Genomic DNA, 17,820 nt, shown 5'->3' with positions numbered 1-17,820 from the left:
CGTGGTCCTGTAAGGGTTGGATTATTCACAACAGCACTCAGTACAGCTTTGTTAAATGGCTCATTCTGTTTCCACTTTTGGCTAAATTATTCAGTGGTGTTGTTGATGGAGGTTTAGACCATATGAACTCGGAGCAGAAGTAGGCCATCTGGCCTTCGAGTCTCATTCAATAAGATCTTGGCTGATCTTTTCATGGACTCAGCTCCACTTACCCGCCCTCTCAACATAACCCTTAATTTTTTTACTGTTCAAAAATCTATCTGTCCTTGCCTTAAAAGCATTCAATGAGGGAGCCTCAACTGCTTCACTGGGCAGGGAATTCCAAGGATTCACAACCCTTTGGGTGAAGAAGTTTCTCCTCAACTCAGTCCTAAACCTGCTCCCCCTTATTTTGAGGCCATGCCCCCTAGTTCTCGTTTCATCTGCCAATGGAAACAACCTCCCTGCTTCTATCTCATCTATTTCCTTCATAATCTTATATGTTTCTTTAAGATCTCCCCTCAGTCTTCTGAATTCCAATGAGTATGGGCCCAGGCTACTCAGTCTCTCCTCATAAGCCTACCCTGTCAACTCCAGAATCAACCTAGTGAACCTCCTCTGCACCCACTCCAGTGCCAGTATATCCTTTCTCAAGTAAGGAGACCAAAACTGTAGCCCAGGTGTGACCTCCAGGTATTTTGTTTATTCTTTGGGGGTATGGATATTGAATGTTGCTGGCATCACAGCCAGCATTTGTTGCCCATCCCTAATTGCCTTTCAATGGAGTTTGATTCATTCATAGGACATGGGCGTTGCTTGCAGGGCCAGCATTTACTGCCCATCCCTCATTGCCCATGGGGGGGACAGTCGAGAGTCATTCACATTGCTGTGGCTCTGGAGTCGCATGTAAGCCAGGCCGGATAAGAACAGCAGATTTCCTTCCCTGAAGGGATATTAGTGAACCAGATGGTTTTTCCGACAATGGTTTCATGGTCATCAGTAGATTCTTAATTCCTGATTTTTTTTTACTGAATTCAAATTCCACCATATGCCGTGGCGGGATTCGAATCCAGTTCCCCAGAATAGTAGCTGAGTTTCTGGATTAATAGTCTAGCGATAATACCAATAGGCTATTGCCTCCCCCTGGGTCAAAATCCATATTTATATTGTTGTGGGGCAAACCTTTACAACAGCCTGCAATAGTTCATTATCGTCTTCCCAAGGAAAACCAGGGACAGCCGAGTACAGAGTTAATGCTCATTTAATTCTAGTTTGGTCTCGAACAAATTTCTAATTGTCCAACAATATCCCTTCAAACCTGGCAAGGAGTGGTCACAGCAAGTAAAAATGCTTATTTATTTCTCAGTTTTGAGTCCGCGCGACCCTTCTCCAGAACTAAAGAGCTGGCGGGGGGGGGGAAGAAGAGAGAGAGAGAGAGTGGGCTGGGGCAAATGTGTTGGGTTGGGTTATGTACTGTATGTGAGGAGGTGGAACAGTGGCAGGGGCTGCATCAAAGAGGGAGCAAGAGTTAAGAGCGAGTGACAGATGGCCCAGTGGGAGAGGGGGAGGGAGTGTTATCTTCACAGGAACAAATCATGTTGGGGATAGATGATGGTCAAGATGGAGGAGAAAGGTTATAGTCTAAAGTTATTGAACTCAGTGAGGCCTGAGGGCTGTAACATACCTGATCGGCGCAGGGGGGATAGGGGGTGGGAATTTGTGCTATGTTAAGCTGGCGTGACTGTTTGCTGTCACGTTTCTCCTTAAATTTGCTAAAGACGTTTGTGTGTTTTGTTTTATTCAGATGCAAATTGCTTGGTTCTTTATTCCTTCTCCTGCCGTTCCGAGCATTTAGCTCTCCTACTTATCTTGGTTGATGCAGTGTATTTGAAGTGGTGAGCAGCAGTCAGTAAGTGTTATAATCATCACTGCAGTGAATGTGTGTGTTTCTGGCACAGAGGCAGAGAAAGCACTTCAGCCCTCTGATGTGCTGCAGGATTTTAATATAAGCTCCGCTAGGAGAACACAAAAAAAGTCTGTGGGACCAGTGTTCAGCATTCTTCATCAGATTGGAGTTTGGGGCATCTCGCTCCACTGCAAGCGATGATGGTTTACCTTGTGGGTGGCACAGTGGTTAGCACTACTGCGTCACAGCGCCGGGGACCCGGGTTCAATTCCAGCCACGGGTCACTGTCTGTGTCGAGTTTGCACGTTCTCCCTGTGTCTGCATGGGTTTTCTCTAGGTGTACCAATTTCCTCCCACACTTCAAAGATATGCAGGTTAGGTGAATTGGCCATGCTAAATTGTCCCTTAGTGTCTAAAGATATGTAGGTAAGGTGGATTGGCCATACTAACTTGCCCCTAAGTGTTGCGGGGGGGGGAGTAAATGTGTGGGGTTACGGGGAAAGGGCCTAGTTGGGATTGTTGTTGGTGCAGGCTCGATAGGCTGAATGGCTCCCTCCTGCACTGCAGGGATTTTATAATCCTACTCTGTGTGTCTACCTCAGCTGCGAAGGTTGTTTTGGTGTCGGATTGTTTTAACCCTCTTGCCCTGTACTCCTCCTGCCCCCCCCCACCCCCGCCATAACTCCTCCTTCCCAACCTTACCCCCATCAGCTCTGCCCGCTCCCCACCCACCCTCTCCTACCCTCAGTGGCTCCTCTTCCCTGAAAGCATGTAATAAAAACCAACTTGCATTTGTGTAGCACCGTTCATGATCTTCGGCATCGCGAAACTTGATGGACAACGTATTGGCTGTAGAAATGTAGCCCCAGCAAGTTTCCACAAACAGCAGAATCACACTGAGAAGATTATCTGTATTGCAATGTTGCTTGTGGCATAGATATTAGCCAGGACACCCCGGGGTGAACTCTCCTGTCCTTCACATAATGTCGTTGTAACTTTTGGGTCCGTCTGACAGGGCGGATATTTTAACGTCTCGGTTTCACGTCTGATCCTAAAGCTGGCAACTCCCAACAGTGCAGCGCTCCCTCAGGAACTGCATTGGGAGTGCCAGTTTAGCTTGCGTGCTTAGATTTCTGGAGCGGGACTTGAACCCACAGCTGGGCTTTTAAAACTCTGTTACAGATGATTAACTACATACGGCATTGCAGAGCGAGTCACGAATCTGGGCCCTGATTCAGTCCAGGTGCCTCAAGATGAATCTTCGCGTGGACAGAAATTGGTTTGACACACTGAGCAACAAGTTGTTCCAGCTTCAGCATAGATGAGGCTTCCAGGTCAGATCTCGATGGGCAAAGGCATTGGTCACCTTCAGTCAGATGCTTGCTGGCTTTCCTTTGAAGATGTTCCCTCCTCTCAGCGCAGCGAAATGTCCAGCAGAAATCACCTCTTGGCCTCGGTGCCAGGAGAGGTTGGCACTTGCTCGCGACTGGCGCTACGAGTGGCCATCCTTTGACATGTAGACAGCCAGAACTGCCACGCTTCCAACGTACACACAGACCCCCAGGGCAATGGCGCAGATGGCGGCGCACAGAGCTTGCCTGGAGGTCGCGCCAGCCCGCCGATAATCCCCTTTGGCCGTGGCTTTGCTGGTCTGGAGGACACAGGATGAGAAGGTTAGTTGTTGAGTTGAAGAATAAAGCAGTTAATTGTTCAGATAATTAAAACGGATAATCCAGCCACAGCCTGCACTCGCATTGAGCCATTAACATTAAAACGTTCCACTTGACGTGGTTGCTTTTGCTGAGCACCTTCAGCCTGTGAGCAATCAGGACCCTAACCTTCCTGTTGCTTGCCATTTTAACACACGATCCTGCTCCCGTGCCCACATGTCTGTCCTTGGCCTGCTGCAATGTTCCAGTGAAGCTCAACGCAAACTGGAAAAACAGCACCTCATCTTCTGGCTAGGCACCTTCCTGCCTTCCGGTCTCAACATTGAGTTCAACAACTTCAGATGATTCGCTCTAACCCACCTCCACCCCTTTGTTTTTATTTCATTTAATTTTTAACTGTTCGCTACCTTTTATTTCTTTATTGTCTTTATTTTTCTTCCCCCCATTTTATCCCCCTTTTCCTTACCTTTTTGCCTACTTTGCTTCCCCTTTTTCTCAATGTTACCCCTCTCTCATCCATTTCTCCTCCCTCACCCCACATCTTCATCTGATTTCAGCTTTCCTGGCCATTCATACCTTCTATTCTCTCTAAGGACTGCCTTTAGCAGCCTTTCCCCTGGTTTCTGTGGCTATGACTCATCCTTCATTCCCTCACCCTACAGGATAAATACCTCACACTTTCTATGCTTTTTAGCTTTGACAAAGGGTCACCTGGACTTGAAACAGCAGCTCTTTTCTCTCCTTACGGATGCTGCCAGACCTGCTGAGATTTTCCAGCATTTTCTCTTTTGGCTTGAGACATTCTGAGCTGCCTCACAACAGAGCCAACTTGCCACCGAGCAACAGAAGGACATATTAAGACACTTGGTCACTTTAAGGAGCATCTTAAATTGTCCCACTTCTCTCTTTGAATTTAAGGGAGGTTCACAAGAATCGGAAGCACAAAGGGATTGGGAGTCATTGTTCAAGATTCTCTGAAGGTTAACGTGCAGGTTCAGTCGGCAGTTAGGAAGGCAAATGCAATGTTAGCATTCATGTCAAGAGGGCTCGAATATAAGAGCAGGGATATACTTCTGAGGCTGTATAAGGCTCTGGTCAGACCCCATTTGGAATATTGTGAGTAGTTTTGGATCCCATAATCTAAGGAAGGATGTGCTAGCCTTGGAAAGGGTCCAGAGGAGATTCACAGGAATAATCCTTGGAATGAAGAGCTTGTTATATGAGGAACGGGTTGAGGACTTTGAGTCTGTACTCGGAGTTTAGAAGGACGAGGGGGGGATCTTGTTGAAACTTACAGGATACTGCAAGGCCTGGATAGAGTGGATGTGGAGAGGATGTTTCCACTAGTAGGAAAAACTAGAACCTGAGGGCACAACCTCAGGCTAAAGGGACGAACCTTTAAAACAGAGATGAGGGGGAATTTCTTCAGCCAGGGAGTGGTGAATCTGTGGAACTCTTTGCCGCAGAGGAGGCCGGGTCATTGAGTGTCTTTAAGACAGAGATAGCTGGGTTCTTGATCAATAAGGAGATCAGGGGAATGGGGATGAAAAAAATATAAAGCATGATGAGCTGAGTGGCCTATTCTGTTCCTGTGTCTTATGGAGGGAATTGCAGAGCTTTGAGCCTCAATGACTGAAGGCTCTGTTGCTGGTGTTGAAGAGCGTAAAATTGGGCATGCCCAAGAGGCCACAGTTGGAGGAGTCGCACGTATCTCAACGTACGACTGGTGGAGATTACAGCAAGTTTAAGTACTGTGACTACACACTGTCCACAGAGTGTTGACCTGGTGGCTGGTAAAATGCCCTCGTCTCCTTGATGAAGCGGGTAGCTAGGAACATAAGAACTGGGTTGACCATTGGGCCCCTTTAGGCAGTTCTATCATAATCATCATCCACAGATATTTGAGGGAGGTAATGGGAGATTTCCGTTGGATATTGTGTGAAAATAGATTTTTTATTCATTTGTGGGACATGGGCAATGCTGGCTAGGCCAGCATTTATTACCCATCCCTAGTTGCCCTTGAGCAGTTGAGAGTCAACCACATTACAGTGGCTCTGGAGTCACATGTAGGCCAGGCTGGGTAAGGATGGCAGATTTCCTTCCCGAAAGAACATTAGCAAACCAGGTGGGTTTTTCCAACAATCAACAATGGTTTCATGACCATCAGTAGATTCTTAATTCCAGACGTTGTTTATTGAATTCAAATTCCACCATCTGCCTTGGAATTCAAACCCGGGTCCCCAGAACATTAGCTGAATTTCTGGATTAATAACCTGGTGATAATACTACTCTCCTGAATTGGCACAGTGGTTAGCACTCTGCCTCACAGTGCCAGGGACCTGGGTTCAATTCCAGCCTTGGGTCACTGTCTGTGTGGAGTTTGCACATTCTCCCCGTGTCTGTGTGGGTTTCCTCCGGATGCTTCGGTTTCCTCCCACCCACAGTCCAAACTTGCGTGTGTTAGGTGGTAAGTTTCCCTTAGTGTTGGGGGAGCTAGCAGGGTAAATATGAGGGGTTACGGGAACATTTACTCTGCTAGTCGGGGCAGAGTTGATGGGCTGAATGGCCTCCTGCACTGTAGGAATTCTACAATCCTTTGAATCATTTAGTTCCGATTTTAATCTTGTGCGTCTTTGTTCTGATATATTTTCTCCCTATCTCCCCCATTGAGTCCCTTAATCATTTTCAGCAGCTTACTGAGATCACCCTCCGTTTTTTGAACTCCAGGAAGCAAAATCTAAGTTTTCGGGTGCGCTGTTCTGACAGCTGACTGCCAATTGAATCCGCAAAGTGCAGAAGATGGCACCTTACCTTCTGTGATAAGTAAAATGCAGCAATTCCCATTGGCCAGAAGCAGCAGAGCATGGAGAAGACGGCAAGTCCCAGGTAATCCTGAGGGATGTTGAGGGAGGTGGTGCTGTCACTGTCACTATTGCTGTCACCATCGCTGTGGTAATTAGTCTGTGAAAAGAGCAACATCAACACCTGCAAACATTCTGCGGTAAAGTATGGCAGCGTGTGGGAGCGACTCAGGACCTAACCTTTTACCTCTGCGTTCAAATCTAGCAGAAACTAAAGACAGAGATAGCTAGGTTCTTGATCAATAAGGGGATCGGGGTTATGAGGAAAAGGCAGGAGAATGGGGATGAGGAAAAATACCAGGCATGATGAGCTGAGTAGCCTAATTCTATTCCAAAGTCTTATGGAGGGAATTGCAGAACTTTGAGCCTCAACTGCTGAAAGCTTTGTTGCCAGTGCTGGGATGGCATGGTGGCACATTGGGTTAACGCTGCTGCCTCACAGTGCCAAGAACTCGGGTTCAATTCCAGCCTTGTGTGACTGTGGAGTCTGCATGTTCCCCTCGTATCTGCGTGTTTTCTAAAATTCATATTGGCCTTGCTGACTGGGACAGCGTTTCATGCCCATCCTTAGTTGCTTGAGGGCAATTGAGAGTTAACCACATCGCTGTGGCTCTGGAGACATGTAAGCCAGACCGGGTAAGGACAGCAGATTTCCTTTATGAAAGGACATTAGTGAACCAGATGGGTTTTTCGATAATGGTTTCATGGTCACCAAAAGATTCTTAATTCCAGATTTTTTTTATTGAATTCAAATTCTACCATCTGCTGTAGCGGGATTCGAATCCGGGTCCCCAGAACATTAGCTGAGTTTCTGGAATTAATAGTCTAGTGATAATACCACGTGGACGTCACCTCCACTTTCCTGCTCTGGTTTCCTTCCACAGTCTGAAAGACGTGCATTGGCCATGCTAAATTCTCCCTCAGTGTACCCAAACAGGCGCAGGAGTGTGGCAACTGAGGGATTTTCACAGTAACTTCATTGCAGTGTTAATGTAAGCCGATTTGTGATACTAATAAATAAACTTTAAATTTATATAGTGCTTTTAAGATCTGTATTCCTAAACGTAGGACATGCAATTGAAGATTCCTATTTTGCCCTCATCAGGACGGTGCGAAAAATGTCAAAATTCAAAGAGACCAACAATGTGGAACTGAGCCACGACAGATCAGCCGCGATCTTATTGAATGGTGGGGCAGGCTCGAGGGGCTAGATGGCCTACTCCTGCTGCTATTTCTTATGTTCTTATGGAGCATGCACAAGGGAAGCCAATTGGCTTGAAGCATTGCTGTGGAGAATGCGTCCGTGGAATATTGGCTCCCTGTGTTTTTATGGGTTTGCGCCCCTTCCTCTGAGCCAGGAGCTCTGGGTTTGAGTCCCAATGAGCTCGACCACTCACCTGACAAAGGAACAGCGTTCCGAAAACTTGTGGTGTTTACTATCAAATAAACCTGTTGGACTTTAACCTGGTGTTGTGAGACTTCTTACTGTGTTTGAGTTCCATCCCAGGACTTGCTGTCTAAGGACGGTGTGCTCATCACACGGCCAAACAGGTTGACTGTCAACCTGCAAAATCCTTCCAAACGTGCCATTGGCTGGCAGTGCTGCATGTCCTCAGTACTCGACATGCAAACACACAACTTCCTGATGCAGAGTGTCACTAACTGACACTCAAATCACGGTAAAGCATGATTATTAAACTAAAGAATGACTTGCATTTGTGTGGCATCTTTCCTGACCATAGGACATCCCATGGCATGGTGGCACAGTGGTTAGCACCTCTGCCTCACAGCGCCAGAGACCCAAGTTTGATTCCCAGCTTGGGTCACTGTCTGTGTGGAGTCTCCCTGTGTCTGCGTGGGTTTCTTCCGGGTGCTCCGGTTTCTTCCCATAGTCCAAAGACGTGCTGGTTAGGTGGATTTTCCGTGCTAAATTCTCCCTCGGTGCACCCAAACAGGCTCCGGAGTATGGCAACCAGGGGATTTTCACAGTAACTTCATTGCGCTGTTAATGTAAGCCTACTTGTAACTAATAATAAACTTTAAATTGCTTTGTGGCCAATGAAGCATGAACAGCAAATGTGGTAACGGCCAAATCATCTATTTTCACAATGTTCGTGGAATCGCTTTGTGGAATCCTTCAATGCAGAAGGAGGCCATTCGGCCCAATCCTGTCTGCACCGACCACAATCCCACGCAAGCCCGACCCCCATAACCCCATGCATTTCCCCTAGCTAATTGCCCTGGACACTAAGGGGCAATTTAGCGTAATCAATCAGCCAAACCTACCATCTTTGGATCGTGGGAGAAAACTGGAGCACCCTGAGGAAACCCACGCAGACACAGGGAGAACGTGCAAAGTCCACACAGACAATGATCCGAGCCGGGAATGGAACCTGGGTCCTTGGAGCTGCGAGGCAGCAGTGCTAACCACTGTGCCACCGTGCTGCCCAAACTAGGAGAACTCTCCTGCTCTTCTTCAATATAGTACAATGGGATCTCTTGCACAGCCTTGGTTTAGTTTCATCTTAAAGGCAGCACCTACTGATAGAGCAGCACACCCTCAGTGCTACACTGGAATGTCAGGCACAGACTTTTGAACTTAGACTGGGGCTTGAACACACAACCTTATGCCTGTAGTTAACTCTCATCGAAAGCTTCAAACAACAGGTCCTGGAAGCTGTCAACAGAATTGTGAAGTGGCTGAGTATTCAACTGTGTCCAGATCACCAACAATCTGTCCTGGTTCCCCCCTCCCATGCCAACACTGTGGTTAAGAAATCCCATCAACGCCTCTATTGTCTCAGAAGAGTAAGGAAACTCGGCATGTCAGCTACGACTCTCACTAACTTTTCCAGATGCACCACAGAAAGCATTCTTTCTGGTTGTATCACAGCTTGGTATGGCTCCTGCTCTGCCCAAGACCGCAAGGAACTACAAAAGGTCGTGAATGTAGCCTAATCCATCATGCAAACCAGCCTCCCATTCATTGACTCTGTCTATACTTCCCACTGCCTCGGAAAAGCAGCCGGCATAATTAAGGACCCCACGCAGCACGGACATTCTCTCTTCCACCTTCTTTTGTTGGGGAAAAGATGCAAAATTCTGAGGTCGTGTATCAACTGACTCAAGAACAGCTTCTTCCCTGCTGCCATCAGAGTTTTGAATGGACCTACCTTGCGTTAAGTTGATCTTTCTCTACACCCTAGCTGTGACTGATGCTACATTCTGCACTCTCTTGTTTCTTTCTCTATGAACGGTATGCTTTGTATACTGCACAAGAATAATAAATCAACTCAAATCAAAGTGACTCACTGCTAACCCACATTGTATCCTATAACATTCTTCAGGGTTAGCACGGTGCCACAGTGGTTAGCAGTGCTGCCTCACAGTGCCAGGGACCTGGTTTTGATTCCAGCCTTGGGCGACTGTGTGGAGTTTGCACATTCTCCCTGTGCCTGCGTGGGTTTCCTCTCAGTGCTCCGGTTTCCTCCCAGCAGTCCAAAGATGTGTGGGTTGATTGGCCGTTAGTGTCAGGGGGATTAACAGGGTAAATATGTGGAGTTACGGAGATAGGGTCTGGGTGAGATTGTTGTCGATGCAGTCTCGATGGACTGAATGGCCACCTCCTACACTGTATGGATTAAATGCTCTGTGTCTCTCTTACTCTTTCTGTATCCCTTCAATACGTTTACCTCCCTCTGGAACTTTGTGGAGGAGGTGGGGAAATTGGCTGGCTTGAGCCTCGCATTGCCTTTTTTAGGGGTCCCCAGCCACACCATGTGTCACTCAGGCCCTTGACAGACCGAGAAGGAGTCTTTAACTCTGGAAGTGCCGACCTTGCCCATTAAGAGCTGTCGGTCAGTCATAGGTTGGTTCTTGGTTCTTGATCAATAATAGGATCAAGGGTTACAGGGAGAAGGCAGGAGAATTGGGATGAGAATCGTATCAGCCATGATGGAATGGTGTAGCAGACTCGATAGGCTGAATGGCCTAATTCTGCTCCTATATCTCATTGTGTATGATTGGCTGTGGCACTGGGGAAACACTGGTGCACCCACCCAAGGCTTAGTTTAAAGTTTATTTATCAGTGTCACAAGAACATAAGAAATAGGAGCAGGAGTCGGCCATCTAGCCCTTCGAGCCTGCCCCGCCATTCAATAAGATCATGGCTGATCTGAAGTGGATCAGTCCCACTTTCCCGCTGCTCCCCATAACCCTTAATTCCCTTATCTATCAGAAATCTATCTACCCGTGACTTAAACATATTCAATAAGGTAGCCTCCACCACTTCAATGGGCAGAGAATTCCAGAGACTCACCACCCTCTGAGTGAAGAAGTTCCTCCTCAACCCTGTTCTAAACTGCCCCCCCACCTCTTATTTTGAGGCTGTGCCCTCTAGTTCTGGTTTCCTTTCTAAGTGGAAGGCTTACATTAACACTGCAATGAAGTTACTGTGAAAATGTTCTAGTCCCCACAGTCTGGCACCTGTTCAGGTACACTAAGGGAGAATTTAGCATGGCCAATGCACCTAACGAGCACGTCTTTCAGACTGTGGGAGGAATCTGGAACACCTGGAGGAAACCCACAGAGATACGGGGAGAACGTGCAGACTGCGCACAGTGACCCAAGCCGGCAATCGAACCCAGGCCCCTGGAGTTGTGAGGCAGCACTGCTAACCACTGTGCTGCCTGCCACTGGCTTAGGATCATTGCTGGATCACCCAGCCCCAAGCACTGGCTAGCAAACTCACCACAATATAGGGCAGAAGATTCTGGACTCTGTCTCTCCCTCTCTCTCCATCTCAATATCTCTCCCTCTGTCTTTCTTTCCACCTCCATCTCTCTGTCTACCTTCCTCTACATCCTCCTGTGGCTCACCACTTCTCTCCAACTGTCTCTATCTGCCCCTCCCTGTCTCCCTCTCTGATGTTTCTCACTCCCTCTTCCCCTCCCCCCATTTCTCTCCATCTTCCATCTTTTGTATCCCTGTTTCTTTCTTCCCTCCTCCTTTCTCGCTGTCCCTCTCCATCTCTTTGCATCCCTCTGTTTTTCTGTCTCCCTCTCCATTTCTCCTCTCTCTCCCCATCTCTGCATTCTTCTGCATCTCTCTCTCCATTTCTCTTTCTCCCTCTTCCTCTGTCTCCCTCCCTCTCTCTCTCCGTCCTCTCCATTTCTCCCTCTTTGTTTCTCTTCTCCATTTTTCTCCCTCCCTCCCTCTCAGTTCTTTCTCTCTTCCTCTCTCTCCCCCCTCCCCTTTCCCTCTCTCCCCCCTCCCCTCTCCCTCCCTCCCCCTCTCTTTTCCCTCCCTCCCCCTCTACCCCTTCCCTCTCCCCTCTCTTCACCCCTCCTTCCCCCTCTCTTCTGCTCCCCCCCTCCCTCCCCCCCTCCCCCTCCCTCCATTTCCCTCTCTGTGTCTCTCTTCCCTTTTCATTTCTCTATCTCCTGCTCCCTCTTTGAATCCCTCTGTGTCTGCATCTCTCTCTCACTCTGTCTGGGCTAGTTATAAAGTGCTTTAAAGATTGTAATGGTTTTTGATGGTGTAAATTTCGATCTAATGTTCCTCTTATCCTAAGGGAGCTAATTAAAATGAATACCACTTGTTTCAGTGGTGTGAATCTTTGCTTTATTTCACAGAAGTGAATAATGAGGAAATAATTGTAAAAATCAACAGCACTGCAAAGATAAATTAATCAGTGAATCTAATGCAGAAAGAGTGATTTAATTCCCTAATCACATCACGCACTCGGTTACTTTGAAAGAAAGATTTACGTTTGTACAGCACCTTTCACATCCCAGAAGATCCTGACGTTCTTTATGGATAACGTTGTGTAGTTAATGTAGGAAACACGGCAGCCAAACTGCTGAGCGAGCTCCCATACATTCCGATAATGCACCCTTCATCTGCTTTTGTGGTGTTGCCGGAAGGATCAACATTGGCCTGGACGCTGGAGAGAAGTCTCCTGCTCCTCTCTAACCTGGCAGTGCCAACCTGGGCCCCTGGCACTGCTCAAGGGGGCACCTTGGCACTGCCCATTGGGACAATCAGGCAGTGCTTGGGGGGGGGACCTATTATGGGTAGGGGCTGTGGGTTGGGGTGGGGGTTCCCGCTGCCATGCTGCATAGCAATCGGTCTGGGATGGAGGGAGGGCAGCAATTGGGATGTGCTGGGGGTGTGGCCTGCCTCTGGTTGGGGGGGGGGGATTGCTACTGCTGGGAGAGGGGATGGGTTGGACATTGGGATGCTCTGGGGCTGGGGTGGGAGGGAGGTCAAGGCTGGCCCAGGAATTGTTGTGGGGGCTGTGATCAGGCTGTTGAGGGGCTGGAAGGACAGCACCGCGGGGGTCCTGGGCTGGCCAGCGATTGAGCTGGCAGCAAACGGGGAGTCCGACAGATCGGGCCCACTGCGCACGCGCAGAATTCCAGAACTATCGAACTCCGGCGCAAAGAGGCGCCGCCCCACCCTGGGGTTTTAACAGCTGGGACCTCTGCAGTTTACAGAGTGCGGAGATTCGAGTGAGAAGCTGGACGGACAGAACAGTTGGGATTTGGGACAGACTTTCCCGCCAATTCGGCACTTTTGGGAGAATCGCGGCCGGTGTTTCAGAGCAGGGACCTTTTAGAAGGACCCTTGCCCTGAAACGTTCACTCTCTCTCCCTCACCAATCAAGCTGTGACAAGGGTGGGCACCAGGGGAGCCTCATGAGGGTGTGGGGGTGGAATTCATGCCGATGTGGTCCTGGGTTGGGAGTAGGGGATGCCAGCTATTGTCATTTAGAGTGGGGGGGGGGGGGGTGGGAGAGAGAAGGAGCTTATGATCGTAGGGGGGGGGGTGAGAGAGAGGGGGCTGCTGATTGCTGTGGGTGGGGGGTGGAAGAGAGAAGGGGCCCTTGATTGTTGGGAGGGTTGGAGTAAATACTGGATCCAACTGGGGCAGGTGGGGGTGGGAAGGGGAGTCCCTGAGGCCTCTGTGGTGGGCTAGGGGGGAAGGTTCTTTGCAGTTCTGATCGGGACGTCGTTTAAACAAGCCATCTTGATCTCTATGTTGCCGCCATTTTACTGGTGCATGTAGGCCCCACCCCCTGTATGATGGCATGAATTACACCCCGTTGATTTTTTTTGGTGGAATCTGGAGAGAAACACTCCAGTTTTCTCACCAGAAACAGCCCTCTGCCATTTTTTTGGGTAAGCTTTAGACCAGTGACTAAATCATCTATTTAAGGTTGGGAAATCCCCCTACAATGCAGAAGGAGGCCATTCAGCCCATTGAGTCTGCACTGACCGTAATCCGACATAGGCCCTATCCCCGTCACCCCGTGTATTTACATAAGAACATAAGAAATAGGAGCAGGAGTAGGCCATCTAGCCCTTCGAGCCTGCCCCGCCATTCAATAAGATCATGGCTGATCTGTCGTGGCTCAGTTCCACATTCCCGCCCTCTCCCCATAACCCTTAATCCCCTCTCTCATCAAAAACCCATCAACCCGCGTCTTAAAAATATTTAGCGAGGTAGCCTCCACCACTTCAACGGGCAGAGAATTCCAGAGATTCACCACCCTTTGAGTGAAGAAGTTCCTCCTCAACTCCGTTCTAAACCGCCCCCCCTTTATCTTGAGGCTGTGCCCCCTAGTCCTATCCCTCTAACCTACACATCCCAGGACACTAAGGGTCAATTTACCATGGCCAATCAACCTAAGCTGCACGTCTTTCGGACTGTGGGAGGAAACCGGAGCACCCGGAGGAAACCCACGCAGACACGGGGAGAAAGTGCAGACTCTGCACAGAGAGTGACCCGAACTGGCGGGAATCGAACCCGGGTCCCTAACGCTGTGAGGCAGCAGTGCTAACAGCTGTGTCACTGTGCCGCCCCAAATGAATGTTGGTCACGGCACCAGCGAGAAACTCCCCCCTCCTGGGATCGTTTACGCCCCACTTGGGAAGCAGATTGAGGCCTTGATGCAGATCCTATCTGAAAGACAGCACCACCAGCTCCCTCAGTGTCGGCACTGGGAGCGCCAACTTGGATTCTCGTGTTCAGATCTCTTTTGTAAGTCGATTCCCCTCATCCTGTTCTGGCCAAGAGAGGCAGAGGTGCTTTCCCCACCCCCACACCCACCCTCACTATCCAGATGGAGCCACGGAAGAGCCACATGTTTGAACTCAGGATGGGCCATATCCAGATCATCCTTGAGTCAGAGAAATCCTCCAAGAATTTTGTAGACTCATGAAGGGGAGAGATCAGATCACTTTAAGTTAAAAGTTTTAATTTATTTATTACTATCACAAGTAAGCTTGTATTAACGCTGCAGTGAAGTGACTGTGCAGATCTTCTAGTCACCACCCTCCTGATTGGGTAGACTGGGGGAGAATTTAGCACCTAACCAGCTTGCCTTTTGGACTGTGGGAGAAAAACCGGAGGAAACCCACACAGACATGGAGATAACAGTTGTGGACTAGCCAACTTTTAAGGGCATTCAAATGGTCAGTGGATAGACATATGGATAACATTGGAACAGTTTAGGTTAGAGGGTCATTAGATTCGTTCCACTGGTCGGCGCAACATCGAGGGCTGAAGGGCCTGTACTGCGCTGTAATGTTCTATGTTCTAACATAGAACTCTGCACAGACAGTAACCCCAGCCAGGAATCGAACTGGGTCCCTGGCACTGCGAGGCAGCAGTGTGCGCAAAGCCTCGAGACTAACAAAGATTTCTAAAAAAAAACGGTGCTATATTTGGCAAACAAACAGAAATTCTGAATAAATTGTCGGTTAAGAAGGTGGTGTTGATATAAAGCTTGTCGCATATCCCTGAAAAATGCCTCAAACAGCTTTGCAAATTTGTTTTATAGTTCAGTCTCTGTTGCCATGGCAGCTATTTTGTCCACAGAACGATTCCACAAATAGCAATGCAATGAAACATCGGCTGTTTGCGGTGTAACAGAAACAAAAGAAAGGCTGCTGTGGTGTTATTGGGCGAGGGGAGAATGTTGGCCGGGATGCCAGGAAGAACAGTGAGGTGAATAGCACAGCGGGTTGAAAAGCTGACTGGATGTACTCATGGGGAAGTGAAGATTTGAGACACGGGGAGGGGGGGGGGGCGGATACTGCCATCGTTCAGAAGGGGTGAGCTTCTTGCTTCTAACTCAAACAGCCTTTTTCCACAATCCCAACACTGATTTTCCATGAGGAATGTTTGAAAGCCCCTAATGTAACAGTGGCACAGTGGTTAGCACTGGCTGCCTCAGAGCGCCAGGGACCCGGGATCGATTCCAGCCTCAGGTGACTGTGCGGAGTCTGCACATTCTCCCCGTGTCTGCTTGGGTCTCCTTCGGCTGCTCCGGTTTACTCCCACTGACCCAAAGTGCAGGTTAGGTGGATTGGCCATGATAAATTGCCCCTTAGTGTTGGGGGCAGGCTGGTGGTTAGCAGGATATATATGTAGGGTTATACAGGGAAGGGGCCTGGGTGAGATTGTTGTCAGTGCAGGCACGATGGGCTGAATGGCCTCCTTCAGCACTGTGGGGCTTCTAACCTGTGCCAAGGGCCTGCTTCTGCACTGTAGCGATCCTATGGAGTAACAGGTAAATCAGGAAGGAGTTTATAGAAACATAGCAAGTAGAAGGAGGAGTACATAGCAAATAGAAGGGGCGGTACAGGAGCACCATGGTTAGCACAGCTGCTTCAAGCTCCAGGGACCTGGGTTTGATTCCTAGCTGCAGCTACTGTCTGTGTGGAGTTTGCACATTCTCCTCGTGTCTGTGAGGGTTTCCTCCGGGTGCTGTGGTTTCCTCCCACAGTCCAAAGATGTGTGGGTTAGGTTGATTTGCCATGCTAAAAATTGACCCTTACGAGTTGTGAGAGGCATAGGTGAGATGGATTAGCAGGTAAAATACGTAGGGATATTGGGGTTTATGATCGGTGCAGACTCGATGGGCCAAATGACCTCTCTCTGCACTGTAGGATTTCTGTGAAATTCTATGAAAGGGAGTAGGCCATTCGGCCCTTCGAGCCTGCTCCACCATTCATTTTGATCATGGCGAATCATCAAATTCAATATCCTGATCCCACCTTTCCCTCCAAATCCCTTGATCCCTTTAGCTCCAAGAGCTACATCTAATTTCTTCTTGAAATCAGACAACGTTTTGGCCTCAACTACGTTCTGTGGGAGTGAATTCCACACATTCACCACCCTCTGGGTGACGAAATTTCTCATCACCTCAGCCTTAAAAGGTTTACCCCTTATCCTCAAACTATAACCCTTAGTACTGGACTCCCCTCACCACCAAGAACCTTCTTTCTGAATCTACCCTGTCTGACCCTGTTAGGTGTTTCTCCACTGCGTGCTGACCTTTCCGTGGGAAACCAATTTACCTGCGCCTCCAGAATTGGAAGTTCTTCCACATCGATCGAGACAGTTGGAACTTTTGCCTGGCTGACTTCCGATTTCAGAACCTCGAGCTCCTTGGGATTTATCATCTCCTGGCCCCCTGTCGCGTCCTCTGTGAAAGTAGTCTCAGTGCAGTCTCTCAGTCTCGCCCAGACCCCGGGGTCTGTACAGAGCGTCGTGCTGTATAGAGACTCCACAGTGTTCTGCAGTGAGCAAGTGTTCAGGAGCTGTGGAACCAGCTGGGAGTCTGCGCTGGTGGGAGGACCACCCCGGAGTCGGTAGCTCCAGATGGGGATGAGGTGAGCTTTGTCAGAGGGCGATGGAGGTTCCTCTTGGGCTGAGCAACGGCCGAGCGATACGTGACTAAATGGTTTGCTGCTCCTCCCCGCTCCTAACAGGGGGTTCTGAAGCTCGCACAGATTTTCCATCTGTTCAGAGCTGTCTTTCTCCCAATGTCAATGGATGCTCTTCATGTCTGTCGAACAAAAGGACAGTTTCATTCCTTGAAATGAATTGCGGTGATTAAAATCAGCTTTACTCAAATCTTTCACCCACTTTATAGTCAAAGAATTACTTTGCATGTTCACTGTTGGAAACAATTATAGAGTCCCAACAGTGCAGAAGGAGGCCATTCAGCCCATCGAGCCAGCAACAACTTTCCAACAGAGCACCTTACACAGGCCTATCCTTGTAACTCCATGCATTTACCCCCCTCCCAATCCACGTAAACTACTCATCTTGGAACTCTAAGGGGCAATTTAGCATAGCCATTCCACCTAAACTGTACACCTTTGGACACTAAGGGGCAATTTAGTGTGGCCAATCCATCGAGCTGCGCATCTTTGGAGTCCAAGGGGCACTTTAGTATGGCTAATTCACCTAACCCGCACAACTTTGGATGCTGAGGGACAATTTAGCATGGCCAATCCACCTAACCTACACATCTTTGGACATTAGGGGGAAATTTAGCATGGTCAATCCACCTAAACTGAACGTCTTCAGACACAAAGGGAAAATTTAG

The 17,820-nt window shown here is 48.7% G+C and overlaps 1 protein-coding gene across 1 annotated transcript; it reads right to left on the bottom strand.

Moving 5' to 3' along the window:
• Nucleotides 1–2,665: 2,665 nt before the first annotated feature.
• On the bottom strand, nt 2,666–17,227 carry LOC145362239 (transmembrane protein 91-like). The gene is made up of 3 exons (XM_080218310.1): nt 16,784–17,227; nt 6,367–6,516; nt 2,666–3,536 (listed from the first exon to the last, which is right to left on the bottom strand). The coding sequence occupies exons 1-3, from the start codon at nt 17,225–17,227 to the stop codon at nt 3,378–3,380; spliced, it is 753 nt and encodes a 250-aa protein (XP_080074436.1). The 3' UTR covers nt 2,666–3,377.
• Nucleotides 17,228–17,820: the final 593 nt, after the last annotated feature.

Source organism: Carcharhinus amblyrhynchos, unplaced genomic scaffold (assembly GCF_965287045.1).
Source record: "Carcharhinus amblyrhynchos unplaced genomic scaffold, sCarAmb.v2.hapA scaffold_37, whole genome shotgun sequence".
Taxonomy (NCBI): Eukaryota; Metazoa; Chordata; class Chondrichthyes; order Carcharhiniformes; family Carcharhinidae; genus Carcharhinus; species Carcharhinus amblyrhynchos.
Note: the sequence above shows the minus strand (reverse complement) of the source record. Positions and strands in the feature narration are given on the sequence as shown.

Excerpts from the sequence above, each read along its gene's own strand:
- LOC145362239 (XM_080218310.1), bottom strand. The coding sequence starts at position 17,227 with ATGGAAAATCTGTGCGAGCTTCAGAACCCCCTGTTAGGAGCGGGGAGG. Across the intron at positions 6,517-16,783 it reads TTCCAATTCTGGAGGCGCAG|ACTAATTACCACAGCGATGG; the intron begins GTAAATTGGTTT and ends CTCTTTTCACAG. Across the intron at positions 3,537-6,366 it reads CATTTTACTTATCACAGAAG|ACCAGCAAAGCCACGGCCAA; the intron begins GTAAGGTGCCAT and ends TGTGTCCTCCAG.